The 15,252-nt window shown below is 39.1% G+C and overlaps 1 protein-coding gene across 2 annotated transcripts in view; it reads left to right on the forward strand.

Moving 5' to 3' along the window:
- LOC144684801 (inner centromere protein-like) overlaps positions 1 to 15,252 on the forward strand; it is a 54,572-nt gene that overhangs the window by 23,623 nt on the left and 15,697 nt on the right. For both annotated transcript variants that reach the window (XM_078549036.1, XM_078549035.1), the window contains exons 6-15: positions 917 to 986; positions 1,098 to 1,218; positions 1,718 to 1,766; positions 2,472 to 2,586; positions 8,667 to 8,801; positions 9,088 to 9,197; positions 11,995 to 12,115; positions 12,248 to 12,370; positions 12,944 to 13,137; positions 14,152 to 14,293. In XM_078549036.1, coding sequence (XP_078405162.1) covers positions 917 to 986; positions 1,098 to 1,218; positions 1,718 to 1,766; positions 2,472 to 2,586; positions 8,667 to 8,801; positions 9,088 to 9,197; positions 11,995 to 12,115; positions 12,248 to 12,370; positions 12,944 to 13,137; positions 14,152 to 14,293 — 1,180 coding nt within the window. The remainder of the gene's footprint in view (positions 1 to 916; positions 987 to 1,097; positions 1,219 to 1,717; positions 1,767 to 2,471; positions 2,587 to 8,666; positions 8,802 to 9,087; positions 9,198 to 11,994; positions 12,116 to 12,247; positions 12,371 to 12,943; positions 13,138 to 14,151; positions 14,294 to 15,252) is intronic.

A 15,252-nucleotide genomic window follows, 5' to 3' on the forward strand; every position in this document is an offset into this window, starting at 1 on the left:
CTCCTTTTTTTTTAACAAGGGTGTAACGTATGCAATTTTAGTCCCCCGGCACCACCCAAGTCTAGGAAAGGCTGAAAAATTACGGCAATTTCCAGTTCCCTCACACCCTTGGATGCAACTCATCTGGTGTTGGTGTCTTATCAACTTTTAAGTACAGACTGCCTATCCAATATCTCCTTATCAACCTTAAACTCCTCTAGAGCCTGAATTACCTCCTTGGAGGCGAAACAAACAATCTGACTTGAGCCGGCATAATCTGACAGCATTTAAAATGTTTTAACTTGCTTTAAAAGCAGTAACTTGGTCCAGTTGTATTTAATACAGCTGAAATTGGGTTTATCACAAAAAGGCATTTGTCCATCCCCTGTGAGCAACACAGTTTTAAATTACTGAAAATGACTTTTCTGAAAGTACACAACTATCTAAGTTATGCTGGGGTACTTAATAATTTCTCATTTATACATTTAAAAAAAAAGTCTAGTAATGTCCTTGCACCCAAAAGATGCAGCTTAATTTTTAAAGCCACCTCAAAGGACTGCTAACAATGAGCACAATTAATGGAAACTATTAATGGTGATCAATTCATCCTGGGGATGTGGTCAGTTTATTGTGGGTGAGCCAGCTTTTAGCATTTTAGTCTTTTAAACCAGTACAAAGAAATCATGAACTTCCTTACACTGACGTAGTTTGCGCTCAAAATGCTGTTGTCATTTGCTCTAGTGACACTGGGATTTTTGTGTGTTGTACTGCAGAAACTCTGCCCTGTTTGTTTTTTTTTTCTGTGTTTGGAAAAGGAGATATTATTTTCTCCATAGCTAAGCTGGTGACACTGAAGATGAGTAGATCCCTTGGTTCACATAGTTGTAAAATGTTTCATGTTGGAAACTTGAAAACAGTAATTTCTTATTATTTATAGTGTTGAAGAAATTTCTAGCACTGTGCTTAAATCTGAGCAGTCAAAGGAAGAGAAACAACCAGCCACATTGGTAGGTACAGTGCAACTGACATTGCTGTTCTTAAAAAAAAAAGTTTACTTTTAACTTTTAACTGTTATTTATTAGAACATGTATAAACTAAGCTACTTTATTTGTATACAGATTCCTGAAAATCAAGAACGTAGATGCACACGAAGTGTCGCAAAAATTGCCATTGGCAGTCTAGCAAAGGAGGCAGCAGCTGATGTGCAAGCTTGTAGAAGTTCAAGAATTCGGAGAAAAGGTGTGTAATGAGTAAACCTTATAACGTCAATAGGCCATTCTTCATTTTTTTTATTAGAGAAGTTCACCATAATTGCAATTTTTGAGATTCTGTGCTTGCTGATCTTGAAGTATAAAATGCATTAGAGCTTGTAAAGGGATGATGAAAAATGGAACATGTTTTCCTAAAATACTTTTTATCCTCCAGCAGTGACTTGACAACATTCCTAATGGGAAAATGCTTATTGCTCAATAGGAGGTGCAACCACCAAAGCAGAAGTGCCAGAATCTCTGTCCTGGTGGCCATTATGATGGTGGTGGCCATCGTTGTTAAGGTGGTGGTGGTTGGTGATGGCCACTGCGACAGCAACATTCACCACCGTGTTAATCTAAGCTATGCGCTAGCTGTTTAGCCAATTGAGCTAACCGGCCCCCGCTCATAGGATGCTGAAATTTAAGTAGGATGTACATAGTGTTATCATTTGGTGTTTAAATACATGTATTTTTTTATAATTTCGCAGACAGCAGTGATTCTGATAAACTGTCTTCTCCTGATGGCCAGTATGCTGGGTAAGTTTCTGTTGAGACTCCTGCTTGCTATTGGCAAAGCTTGATGACCTGAGGTTAAATGCAGCATTTTATGGTGCTCCATTACTAATGTTGTTAGCTCCAAAATACACAACTAGTGAAGTGTTTGCCTATTGGGTGATTACTGTGACACATTGGAAGCAGGGGAATGTTTAGAAAAATTGGTATCCAGAATTTTCAAATAGTTTGGGGGAAAAACAGACAGAGGGAAGCACACACTGGAGTTTTGTTTTGAGGCATTGTGCAAGAATCTAAATAACTAGTGGATAACATATCCTCAAATTTTTGGCAATTTCTTTAAGCACATGGCACCTTTAAATTATTTTGAAGGCCACGCACTTGCTGTGCTTTAAGAGGTTTGCGGCTGTGCAGCTTATAAAGAACATTGCTAGTGGGTGAATTTGTTAATTAGGACATTTTTCCTGATGTATTAATGCACTTAGAAGAAAGAGAAGCAATCACCTCTTTTTTTGCTAGCGCCACATCTGAACAGAATCTGAGCAGGCCTGCATATATGCCTTAGTCTCTGTTCAGGTTAAGTGCTTGAATGGTTTAAGTATGACTCATCTGATGATTATTCAGGGCAGGAGTTGAGTTCTATAGACTTGTGAGCAACAAAACAGCACAAAGGATACTATTTTGGCCATCTTATTTGCAGCTTCATTAACTTATGTTGCTATTTCTTAGACGGAAGCGCAGTTACAAGTGTGCAGTGGCAAATGACTGTTACTCTGAAATATTAGAAAAGGATGACTCTCCACCAAGAAAGAAGACCCCTTCACCAGGTCTTACAGCTAGCAAAGTAAGTTGTGAGCTGAAACTTTGAAGTGCAAGGATCTCATGGATTTCTTCATCACTAAGATTGAGACCATCTGTTCTGCTGCTTCCCTCCTTCCTTTAGCCCATCAATTCAAACTTCTCCCAAGGATCCCTCTGTCCTAGCCCTGAACTTGCACATTTTCTCTCATTTCCCTTCTATCTCATCATGTTTTCTGAACTCCTTTTGCCCATGAGACCCACCACCTCCTTTGATACTGTTCCCACTAAACTGTTAACCACATTAAGTTCTCCTCTTGGTTTTGTTAGGTGATATTAATAGCTCCCTTTCCTTTGGTATTTTCTTCCTATGCTTGAAACCAGCCACCATACACTACCTCCTTTTCAAAAATAATCTCCGCCTTTGACCAGAGTCCTTGCAAATTATTGGTCCATCTAAAACCTACCACTGAAGTACCTGAGCCTGTTGCCTCCCATCTTCCCTGCACTGCCATGTTTGAAACGCTCCAATTATGTTTTACCTCTGCAACACTGACTTTGATAGGATATCACAAATGACAAGTCTTACATGACTGACTTAAATATGTCTGAAACCTTTGACATAGGTTAACACACCATTCTCCTCAAACGGTTCTCCTTTGTGTAGGTGGTTGGGACTGCCTTCATTTGGCCCTATTCCTGACTATATAATTGTAGTGGGAGAATCACCTGCAATGTTTCTTTTGCTTCTCTCAGAATTATCTTTAGAGTCCCCTAAGAATTTATCCTTGGCCCCTCTTATTTTTCATTTGTGTGCTGTTAATTGGTGCTTGCATACAAAAACATTTTGTCAGGACCCACACCTCCACCACTTCTCTCAGCCCCTCCATGCCCCTCTCATGCTGGTTGTCTGCCATCCAATAATGGAAGAGCAGAAAGTTCCTCCATCTAAAAGCGGGTAGATAGAAGCCATTGCCTTTTGTACTCTTTGCTACTGTATTGTGGTTGGGGAACTTTTTTTATTCATTCATGGGATGTGGGCATTGCTGGCTATGCCAGCATTTATTGCCCATCCCTAATTGCCCTTGAGAAGGTAATGGCAAGCCGCCGCCTTGAACCACTACAGTCCATGTGGTGTAGGTATACCCACAGTGTTGTTAGGGAGTTCCAGGACTTTGATCTAGCGACAGTGAAGGAACGGCGATTATATTCCCAAGTCAGGATGGTGAGTGGCTTGGAGGGGAACTTGCAGGTAATGGTGTTCCCATGTGTCTGCCACCCTTGTCCCAAATGGTAACAGCCGTGGGTTTGGAAGATGCTGTCTGAGGAGTGTTGGTGAGTTCCTCCATTGCATCTTGTCAACAGTAGACACTGCTGCTACTGTGTGTCACTGGAGGGAGTGAATGGATAGGGTGCCAATCAGGCAAGAGGGGAGTATTCCATCACACTCCTGATTTATGCCTTGTAGATGGTAGACAGGCTTTGGGGAGTTAGGAGGTGAGTCATTTTTGCAGAATTCCTAGCCTCTGACCTCCTTCTAGCCACAGTGTTTATATGGCTCATCCAGTTCAGTTTCTGGTCAATGGTCACCCCAGGATGTTGATTGTGAGGGATTCCATGATGGCAATGCTATTGAACGTCAAGGGATGATGGTTAGATTCTCTTCTTTTTAGAGATGGCCATTGCCTGGCACTTGTGCGGCCTGAATATTACTTGCCCCTTGTCAGCCTAAGCCTGGATGTTGTCCAGGTCTTGCTGCATTTGGATATGGACTGCTTCAGTATCTGCGAAGCCACACATGGCGATGAACATTACGCAATTGTCAGCGAACATCCTCATTTCTGATTTTAAGGTGGAAGAACATAGTGGTTAAGTTACTGGGCTGGTAATTTGGAGGCTGGGACTAATGATCCAAAGAGATGGGTTCAAATTCCACCATGGCAGCTTGGAATTTAAATTTAGTAAATCAAATCTGGAATAAAATGCTCGTATTCTAACGGTGGTCATTAAAATAGCAGTATGTTGTAAAAACCTACCTGGTTCACTGATGTCTTTTATACAAGGAAATCTGGCATCCTTACCCGGTCTGGCCTATACGCGACTCCAGTCCCTCAGCAATGTAGTTGACCGTTAACTGACCTTTTGATGTGGTCTAATAAACAACTGTTGTACAGAGTTGCACAATAAATTTTGATCTTGTTAACCATGACCAAATAAAGTGAATGGATTTTAAAACCAGCCAGACTGTTTGCAAGTTGAGCATCTTATTTGACACTGGTGTGCTTCCAATGTCAAATAATATCTGCTCCGTTACCACCTGTTATTGCATATCTCTCCCTCAGCACATCTACTGTTGAAACTCTCACCTTGCCTTTGTTACCTTCTAGACATGATTATTCTCATGGCTGGCTTCCCACCTTGCACCCTCTGTAAACCTGAACTCATTCAAATCTGCTGTTCATATGCTAACTTGTATTAAATCCATTACCCTTCATCCCTGTGCTCACTGACCTACATTGGCTACCCAGTATGGCAATGTCTTTTTCTTTTTAAATTCTCATCCTGATTTTCAAATGCTTCTGAGGGGGGGGATCTCCCCTCAAACTCTGAAATCTCCTCCAATCCTATTATAGCACTGGTACTCTGCACTCCTCCAAAACTGGATTCTTGCACATCCTTGATTTTCATAGACAGCTGAAGAGAAGGCTGCCAAGGCCCTGGCTCTGGAATTCCCTCCCTAAGTTTCTCTATTTTTAAGCTGCTCCTTTTTAAAGAATGCCTCCTCCTTATGTGACCCTTATCAAATTTTGTTTGATAACACTTTTATGAAATGCCATGGGATGTTTTATTACGTTTAAAAACACTATATAAATGCAAGTTGTTGGATTAGCTATTAACTTATTTAAAATTGCCTCCATGATTCAATGGGTAGAATCAATTCTTGTTTTTTGAAGCTTTTCATCCTTTGAAACTTGTGAATGCCTTCTGTGTCCTCTTCAAGGTCTTGCCACATTTCTTAAACTTAGCTGTTCAAAACTGGGGACAGTATTCTAACTGCAGCCTGACAAATTTGATAGGTTGGTATGTCCTCTGTTTTGTGCTCCACGCCCTTATTTGTAAAGCCGAGAGCCCCATATGTTTAACAGCTATTCAACTTGGCGTCCTACTTGTAAGGATTTTTGTATCTGAACCCCAAGATGTCACTCCATCTTTATTTAGCTTAACCTTACCATTTAATGCATGATTCCTTATTCTTCCTCCTAAGATGCATTGCTTTGAATTTCACCCATGCTTTATCCTCCCAATCTACATGGCTTTCCTGAAATTGTACATGGACTTATTTAGCTTCTCATACTCCTATATTTTTCATCTCCAAATTGGATGGTGCATGACTTGGGAAACTTGCAGGTGGTGGCTGCTGTCCTTGTCCTTATAGGTGGTAGAATTGCAGGTTATATCCATGATGGTATTGGAGCCAGAAAATATGAGATTAAACAGGCACTGGAGATGTAGGTAAACTGGACAAGGGGGAGAAAGAAAAGTGTAAAGATGGTATTAAATTAGCTAATTGCTTCAGCTTGCTCCTGTCCTAATTAGTCTACATGAATAGACATATTGGTATTTTAGATGCAGAAAATGAGAGATTTGGGAGCTGACATTATTATCCAACAACAGTATCACTTAGAATCAAAGAGTGGGCTGCTGCAAGTTCTGAGGGAGACTGGAAGCAAAGAAACTGAGACTGCTTACATCCAAGAAGCAGTTTTCCATCTTAAAAGATTGGGAAGTTAAGAACTCCATTTTAGTATTGCTGAAAAAAAGAGACTTGTCTAAGCTTTTTGCCTTGCACTTATCAGGACACTCGCAAGGATATCAATATAATGGGAAGACAGCATTTATACTGTATGTAAAGAGAGTGCTGATTAGTTGGCAAGTGGTGTTGCCATGGAGAATGCACCACTAATAGTGACTGACAGTCAAGTGACAGCCAAGCGTTGTTTGAAATTTAAACCAGGCACCTTGACACTGGTCAAGGCATTGCCCTGAGGAATGAGTCAGCAAATGGCTGTCACTTATTTTGTTTAGCTGAACCAGGTGCAATGTATGTACAAGTTCTTTCTGTCTGGAAAGAACAGGGCCCTGTGTATTAATATGTATTTCCAATACACTCAGATGTGCCACACTGTGAGCCTGACTGACTATCTTAAATTGGTTGTCAGCTTAATTCTTGGCTCATTGGACACCCTTTGCTGAATAATCCTCAATCGTAGAATCACATCTAATGTTGGACATGGCACTTTGATTTTTGCAAGCACGGGCTGTACCTGCCCATTGCTAACAGCAGCTGGGACATGCTGTTTGATACGGTCCGCTAGAAAAGTTTAGGTGTGTCTCTCTTTTTTAGAAATACCCCAGCTCTGTACTACTGAACGACTAATTCAATTTCAGACTTAAAATTAAGGCTGGAGAAAGTCAAGTTTGATGATGGGATGGGGCCCTTCTGGCTATGGAAGGTGAAGGTGGCAGAAGAACTACCATATTGAACTCCGTTTTGTTGGCTGGAGGTATAGGGGTAAACCAGCGGCCCACTTATTTGGACAGTTCTCTATAAACAAATACTATACTTGTTTAGAATGAATGGCCAAGTTACTAAAATATTATTTTCTAATTGGTCCTTTTTTGATCTTTACTTGCAGAAATAACAAAAAAACTTAGACTGACAGATAACATGTAAATTTCTTTCTTCATTAACTTGCTTGGCCTTTTCTAACCTTTATTTAATTACTTAAATTTTCTATTCTCAATTTAGGGATGCACCTTGACTCGGTTAACCTGTCTGGCATGCTGTGTGGCAGGGATAGCTTGAAGTTGGAAAAGGCAGAATGTACAGTGGTGCTGCCTGATGATTTCCCTTTGGTAATTAGCCTAGTTCTAATGCAGATGCATGATACTTTTCATAAAAGTATTGTGACACAGCCGATGGTAAAGGCTGAGTTGTTCAAATCCCAGAGGGAAGCTTGAATCAACTGTCATAACCCATTTTTGCAATTTGTATGTTTCGAGATGCAGGCTTTGAAATTCAGTAACAATAAAACCACTGAGTCTCGGGTTTTTATAAAACTAAGTTAAATATTTATTAATACAAAGATTGTAAACACGTACATACGTCTATAAAATTACTACTGTAGTAACTACAAAAATCCCCTAATTAATCTGACTCTCAGTTACACCCCCGTTAGGTCAATAGTAAACTTCATAGATTTAAACAGAGACCTGGCAAAGCACAACCTGGACAGTCACTTTCAGCTTTGGGTCCTTGCAGACAGACTTGAGGCTTAACAGGCTGGAGCTTCTCTCATTTGTTGGATCTTAAAATGCCTCTTTTATCCACAATCTCCTTTCTCCTTTTATACATATCTTTCTGTTTGAATGGAAATATTCCATTGTATCACTAGGCTTTTAACTTTACCTCTTCTAACAATAACACCCTTTCATTCCACCTGTTTTATTAGTAAGCTGAAAAAAAAACACATTGCTTGGTGTCTTCTAGCCAGGTGCAAGATTTCACCCATTCTTTTGAATGGTTTATTTAAAAATGCAAATTGCCACCTTGAGATCTAGGTTTCTAAACTTCCCCATGTTTATTGAATTACCATTTCAAACCTCCTTATTTCTAGACATCAAAGCCTTTAGACCAGCTGGCTTTAATCCAATTAAGACACACAGACACCACTAAACTCTATTTAATAAAATAATTTCCAATAACATTATAGACATTAATCTCTTCATGTACAAAACAATTGGCAACTTCATTGATTTCTTTAGTATGTTATTGTATGGAATTTTTATTCTACAATCCAATCTGAGTTGAATTTATGCATAATTTGACATTGTGTACTTGAAAAGTTTAAATGCTGCAAGACCTAATATTTGAAGTTAACATGTAATCTTCAGAAGATTCTGAAATGTACAGAACTTTGGTGTTGAATAAATTTAAACAGTGGCTACCAAGTCATAAATGGGCCTAATGTTTTTTTTCTATTATCTCAAGATGGATTCTGGGTATAAATCACTCCCATTACCTAAATCCAGCATATAACACTGTGACCAAATTTCTTTTTCTAGGTGGTTCGACCAAAGCACAAAAGCTTCCTCCATGCAGTTCAAAAAAATCAATTGCTGATGACTCCGGTATCAGTTAGCCGTACAGTGGTGAAGTCTTTCATTAAACGCAACACCCCATTAAAAGTTGATTCCAAGGTATGTATTCTGCCTCCTCTTTAGGATATTTGCGTATCTTTGTGTACAAGATGACCTGGAGTTAGCTCAAAATATGCAGTCCTTGGCTGAATGCCTCACAAACTGCTAGTGAAAGTTTTTGTGATATTATATGTAATTCGATTTGTTATATACTTAATGGCTTTTTAAAAAAAATTCCTTTTTTTAATAGATAATGTATTCCAACTTTGGCAGTAAATTTAAGTAAAATGCACCTAGTGTATGGACACGATCCATTTATTTGCTTGCTTCCCCCTGTATATTTTAGGAACAAGAGAAGGCTCGTCTGGCAAATCTAAAGAAGAAGCGAGAACAGGAGGAAGAAAGAATACAGAAAGTGGAGGAAGAGAAGAAACGTAAATTGGAAGAGTTTAAAAAGTAAGCAGATATGATCTAACTTTGAGTCGATGCAATATTCCAGACTCAGTCTGGCTTTTAATCAGATAAAAATATTTTTATTCCAAGAGCATAATTTTAAAAGGACCTTTTCCTTTTAAATTGGTTTTCTTTCCTCTCCTGAAGCCACCTACTACTTATGCTACCACAAGGATGTTATGTTGTCCTCCAGTAGAGCTAGTTTACTTCTGTGAACTGTTAGACTATTCAACTGTGGTGGGTGTTGCAGATGAATTTGTCCTCAATTAATATCCATGTACTTTTCAGTATTAATTGCTGTCTCATGAACAGGAGCTATACATGTTTTGTTCTTGATACCTTTCCTTTCAAACTTTCGCAAGAAGGTGCTGATTCATGCTCAAGAGATCAGCTTGTTTCTGTATATTCTCTAACATTACTTGTAAAGCTTTTGTACGTTCTTTCTCTTCTCTATCTTGTTGCATCCAGTGATGAACCTTTTTCTATGCAATTGAGATTCTGCAAGTAAAAGAAATGTTTCAGAATAGTGCATTTGTTTGCTGACCAACACTGGACTATAGGATTGAGTTACTCTTTCACTTTGGCAGCTCAATCCCTCTAATTGTTTGCATTGAATATCGTTGCTTCCAGTTCTATACATGATGAGGTATATCTGTGGGTTACTTAGTGCCCAAGAATTTTTTTAAATAAGCTAACGGTTACCTGCAGCATGAATTAGTGTATGTCATCTCAATTTAGGGCTTTGAGTTGTTACATGTACAAAATAAAATGCATTAAAAGCTGGCAATCCATAAAAGAACTGGAGTAGGCCATTCAGACCCTTGACATGCTCTCCATATGACCATCATTTATATAGAATATACATCACCAGAACAGACTCTTCATCCCAACTGGCCTGTGCTGATGTTTATGCTGCACACAAGCCTTCGCCCCCCTGTTTTATTGAACCCTAAAAGCATAACCACCTAGTCTTTTCTACTGGATATCTTTAGTAAGAACTATCTTTTATGTATGATGTCTGGTTTTGGAACTGTACTCTTTTTCCACCCCCCCTCACTTTCTTTCCTCCTACCCCTCTCAAGCAGAAACATCTTTTAGAAGTCTATCCATGGAGCCCTTTCATAATCTAAGTTCTACCGAGTTACCCTTCAGCCTTTTCTAGGTAAAAAAGAATATTTCTCCAGCTGTTCAATCTCTCCTGATGGGCAAAAATCCTCTTTCTGCTATCGGCTACATAAATCTTTTTTGCACCTTCTCCAGTGCCTCATGGAGGCTGGAACTGTCACAGTACTCCAAGTGGTCTAATCAATGGTGTATGCCAATTTAACAATTTCTCTGCTTTTCAATTCTGTACTCTGAAAATGAATGTGTTTTGTTCTTTTTTAATGGCCTTATTAACTTTTGCTGCTACAAATGTTCCCTCTAGGCTGTGCAGTAATTTGTAATGTATCATGGTACACAAGCAGGCTGCAGACAACCTAAGTTCCTACTAGGATGTGTCTGAGGCTGTGAATAACAACGAATAATTGGAGGAAAAATCTGGTTACTTTGTGATTTGTGTATCTGTACTCCTAGATCCCTTGACTCATCTACCCCATTTAGATTATAATCCAAGCAATGTGTAATTTCCTTATTCTTTCTATCAGGATGTACCACCACATAGTTGTATCTTGTACAAATGTCACTAGAAAGGTACAACCAACTCAGCTGTCTAATTGCAATATTGTCAAAGGCCTGCTTTGTTCATTTTGATGCAAGCTCAACTGCAGTGTCAAGAAATTAGTTGGTGTGATTGTGAAGCTAGCAATTGGTCATGTAGGAATGTTGGTTTTTTTTTAAATAAAATATCCTATTAGAAGAGCACAGTCTAATGGAATGTGCAAGATCCTTTTCAATATATTTTTTTAAATGATGACTCATAGCTGAAAGCATCTGGGTTGAAAACAATAAGACTGCAAAGCACTGACGTCCAGAAGTCATGAAAATTGCTATATAAATGCAAGTTTTTCTCAACTGGGAAATTGTTTAGTGGTGTGATGATGGAACAGTTGCTTGTTTGAGTGGCTGAGGAGGGAGGGAAGCAGACCACCAGCACCAGAGAGAACCAGAAGGCTGAGAATTGGTAAGGGTTGAAGGCGGCTACCATAAATGTAGAGCTTGGAATTATTGTGACAGGTTTTGGAGGGAACAGAGTACTGGGTTATAAATGGCTGGAAAGCTTGAATCAAAATTAACCAACAAGAAGACAAGTTTTTGAAAAAGGAATACAAATGTACTGAATTAAGGATTTTTTTTGAAAACAGAAGTTCCCTTGCAGAGAAGAGATGATGGTGAATTGAGTTAGGTGAGTCTTGTGAAATTAGCCAGAGTCATTTTAATTGTCAGCCTACAGAAGCATTGTTATTTGACCCATCAAAAGAAATCAGCAATGTTCACACAAATGCCTAGAAAAATCATGGAGATGAAAATTAATGTTTGTTGGAAGAGAATATGTGCAAGATGTTTTTTCATACATATTTTCCCTTGCAAGCAATTGAGCATTGGTACCTGTGATTTTCTTCCATCCACTCTTTTTTGCTAACCTGATGATGGAGGCTAACTTGTAACCTCCTCATTGCCGTTCCCAGTTAACTCAACACATTCTAGTGATTCCAAAAGGACTTGGTTGATCCATTGAATTATTTAACCTGGCTCATGTTTTCATTCACCAATGTCCCCATGGCTGTTAAGAGGAGGTGGTGGTGGGGAGAACCTTAATACAATTTGATTCATTTAAAACTACAAAAGATTTTTTTCATAGGAAGCGGGAAATGCAAGTGAAACGTGTTTTGGAAACTCGTTCCCGAGCTCAACAACAAGAGGAAGAGAAGAAAAAGAAAATTGAGCAGAAGTTTGCTCAGATTGATGAGAAGAATGCAAAGGTATGACAATTCTGGTGCTGCCTAACTGCAGATAAGCCAAGCATCAAACAATTAGGGAAGGTCTACTTTTTTTTAAAGTGAATGTGTACATTACATAGAGGGATTATTGTAGCGGTCTATATTGTTTTACAGTTGCGTGAAGAAAGAGTTGCTGAAGAAAAAGCAAAAAAGAAAGTAGCTGCCAAGAGGATGGAGGAAGCAGAAGCTCGAAGGCGGCAAGAGGAGGAAGCCCGAAATAAGAGATTGCAACAGCTGGTATGGCTGTTGTACTTTAAGTTTCTAGTTACTCCTCTCTCTCATGTTAATTTGCATTGGTTGCAGTTCTATGAAAACTTATTGTCTCTTAATACTTTAATCAAGTGACTCTCTTTGTGAGCCTGTCTCATTGGCAGACTAATGCCCAACCTTAAACAACAACTGGGAATTCTTGTTTTTTAATATGCTAATACTTTCATTTTATTTTGGGTCATAATTATCATTCCCTAAATACTCAGGCAGTGTTCTGCTGTGTTCTATTCTGCCATCTTGTCTAAATTCCCCACCCTCTGGGTTGGATGGTAAGCCATTCGCTAGTAGACTAAATGTTCTGGACTTTTATTTGCCCTCCCCCCTCAGATTTTTGTTTGTTGCAACCCACTCTACCGTTTCAGTAGTTCTGAATCAAGTTTTATAAGACTTATACCACAAATAGCATATCTTATATGGCTTTAACCCCATTGAACAAGCTTTTTAATCTTACATGTGTCCAATATTAACTGCTTCATTTAAATTCTGAGAAACAAAGCACAGTTTTCTAGGGATACATTGAATCAGTGTTTACTCCTGCAGGAGGAAGAGCGCCGAGAGCTACAGCTGCGTAAGAAAGAGGAAGAACTGGAGCGGCAACGTAAAATAGCAGAAGCCAGAAAGCTACAAGAGCAGCGGCAAGCTGAGCTTGAGAGAGAGCGACTGCGTGAGCTGCAACTGGCTGCAGATAGGGAGCGGGAAAGAAAGAGGGAACAAGAGAGCATCCAGGCGGAGAAGTATGGAGCAATAAAATGCTACAGTCATCATAACCGTATTGTATAGAAAATTAACCTTGTACCCAAATGCTTTAATGTGTGACCACCTTTTAATGTGGCACTCTTTATATAAATTTTGAAACCATCAGTCATTTACTAGAAGTATTATATGCCTCAAAAGACATAAATACAGGTTTGGAAGGAGCAAACCGACAATTGTACTGCTGAGTTGGATATAAAATGAAGTTCATATCATCTATTCTACTTTACTGAAATTCCAATGACGGAGCAGAGCATAATAGGCAATGCTGATAAGATATGGTGTTACTTGCAACTTGAATTGGAAATCTGGCAAAAGTGCTCCAGTGCTTGAACTTGCTCTACAAAAAGTAGAGCTTCTAGAGAGAATAGACAGAAAAATTTTTACATTTTCTCTCTGGACAAGTTTTTAATCCCATTCAGCTCTCCCCATATTTCCAATCCTGATGGGAAAAATAGTTTTTATGTGGATAAACATTACTTTGTGTGGTGGTTGGTGTAACTGGAGTCAATTGCAACAAGAATGGTTAAATTAGAGTAATGATCACTTGAGGTATTTATACACTTTGCCAGTTGAAGTTTAAAGTACACTACACTGTGCAGACTGACTGCACACTCATCTGTCTCCACTCAACTCCCAGGGCTGCTTCTACCTGTCTCGGTCTTGGTTTCTGAACTGTTGCTTCCAATTGCTTGACAATGGGAATCCAAGCCAACCTGAGTCTTTTTCCCATTCTGTTTAGACTTTGCTGACTCGGTATGTCTCGTTGGCTCAACACTGATAACAGTCCTCTGTTAAAAATAGTACACACATGAATAAATGGGCCTTATTTAAGGGTCAATTGTTACATTGGTGAGGTGTTAGCTTAATGACTTCCTGAAATGTATAATTTTGTTTGTTAGCGTTCAAATTAGTAGACTTGTATTATATTGCTCTAAATAGGTTTGTGCAAGACCTAATGAAGGGAACGAATAACACATTTAAATTTTTAACAGAGAACGTGAACGTCTGGAGAAAGAAAAAGCCCTCCAGTTACAGCGAGAGCTGGAGCGAACAGCACGGGAGGATGCTGCACTGCAGGCTCAAAGAGAAAAGGAAAAGCTTCGCAAGGAAGCGCAAGAGAAGGAGAGAAAACAGGTAAGGGGTATCATCTTTGGAATTCTGGTGCACTTGCCGCCACTTGTGTTTCCCATATCCCCACCCCCAGTACCAGAATTTTTAAAATTTGGTAAAGTGACTCTGAAGCTGGCAAATTGATTTAAAAAACCCACTGCTTCACCAAGGGAAGGAAAGCTGCTGTCTGACCAGTGATATCGATTCCACACCAATGAGATTGACTCTTCACTGCATTATGATATGGCCTAGCAAGCACTTAGTCGTATCAAGTTAAGACAACTAAAGATGTGCAATAATTGCCAACCTTGCTAGTGACACCCATATCAAGGGGTTTTTTTTTGAGGGGGAGTTGGGGGGAGAGAGAGTGTCATTTGTGCTCATTAATGTATAGGAAATGACCTGTATTTAAATACATGAGTTGGATGTTTTGTAGTAGGCAAGCTGTAAAAGGGGACTGAGAAAAAACTCTAATTATTGAAATATCTAAACTGCATCATTCAACAATTGAAGGTAAAATTCAACTTCAGGATGTTTGACTTTAATTGATAATGACGCTATTGCACCAGGAATATTGGAAAATTAGGCACTGATCTTGGTCCTCACTTCTAGAAGGTTGCTTTGTTTGTGAGAAAGTTGTATTCTGTGCTTCTCCAATTAGTTAAGTGAAACAAATTATCTAATAAGTTGCCAAGTAATGCTGATCTGAAAATTCTTTGGTTCAGTTACTAGACTATGGTAAATCAGCTGATCTCTTCTGGAGAGGACGATGTGTAAAATTGGCCTCAGCTAGAGAGCAGGAAAATCTGATGGAGTTTCTTCAGGCTATTATCCTGCAATTTCTATAGCTGTTGAGGACAAAATCTAGTTTGAAAATCATGTAGCCTTTTGAAATTTATTTGCATATAGTGTGTGCCCCATCCACCAACAATCCCACCAAAAACACTGGTTAAATGACTTGCTGATCTTGCTAAAACACAGGC

This window comes from Cetorhinus maximus, chromosome 9 (genome assembly GCF_964194155.1).
Source record: "Cetorhinus maximus chromosome 9, sCetMax3.hap1.1, whole genome shotgun sequence".
NCBI classification, from domain to species: domain Eukaryota; kingdom Metazoa; phylum Chordata; class Chondrichthyes; order Lamniformes; family Cetorhinidae; genus Cetorhinus; species Cetorhinus maximus.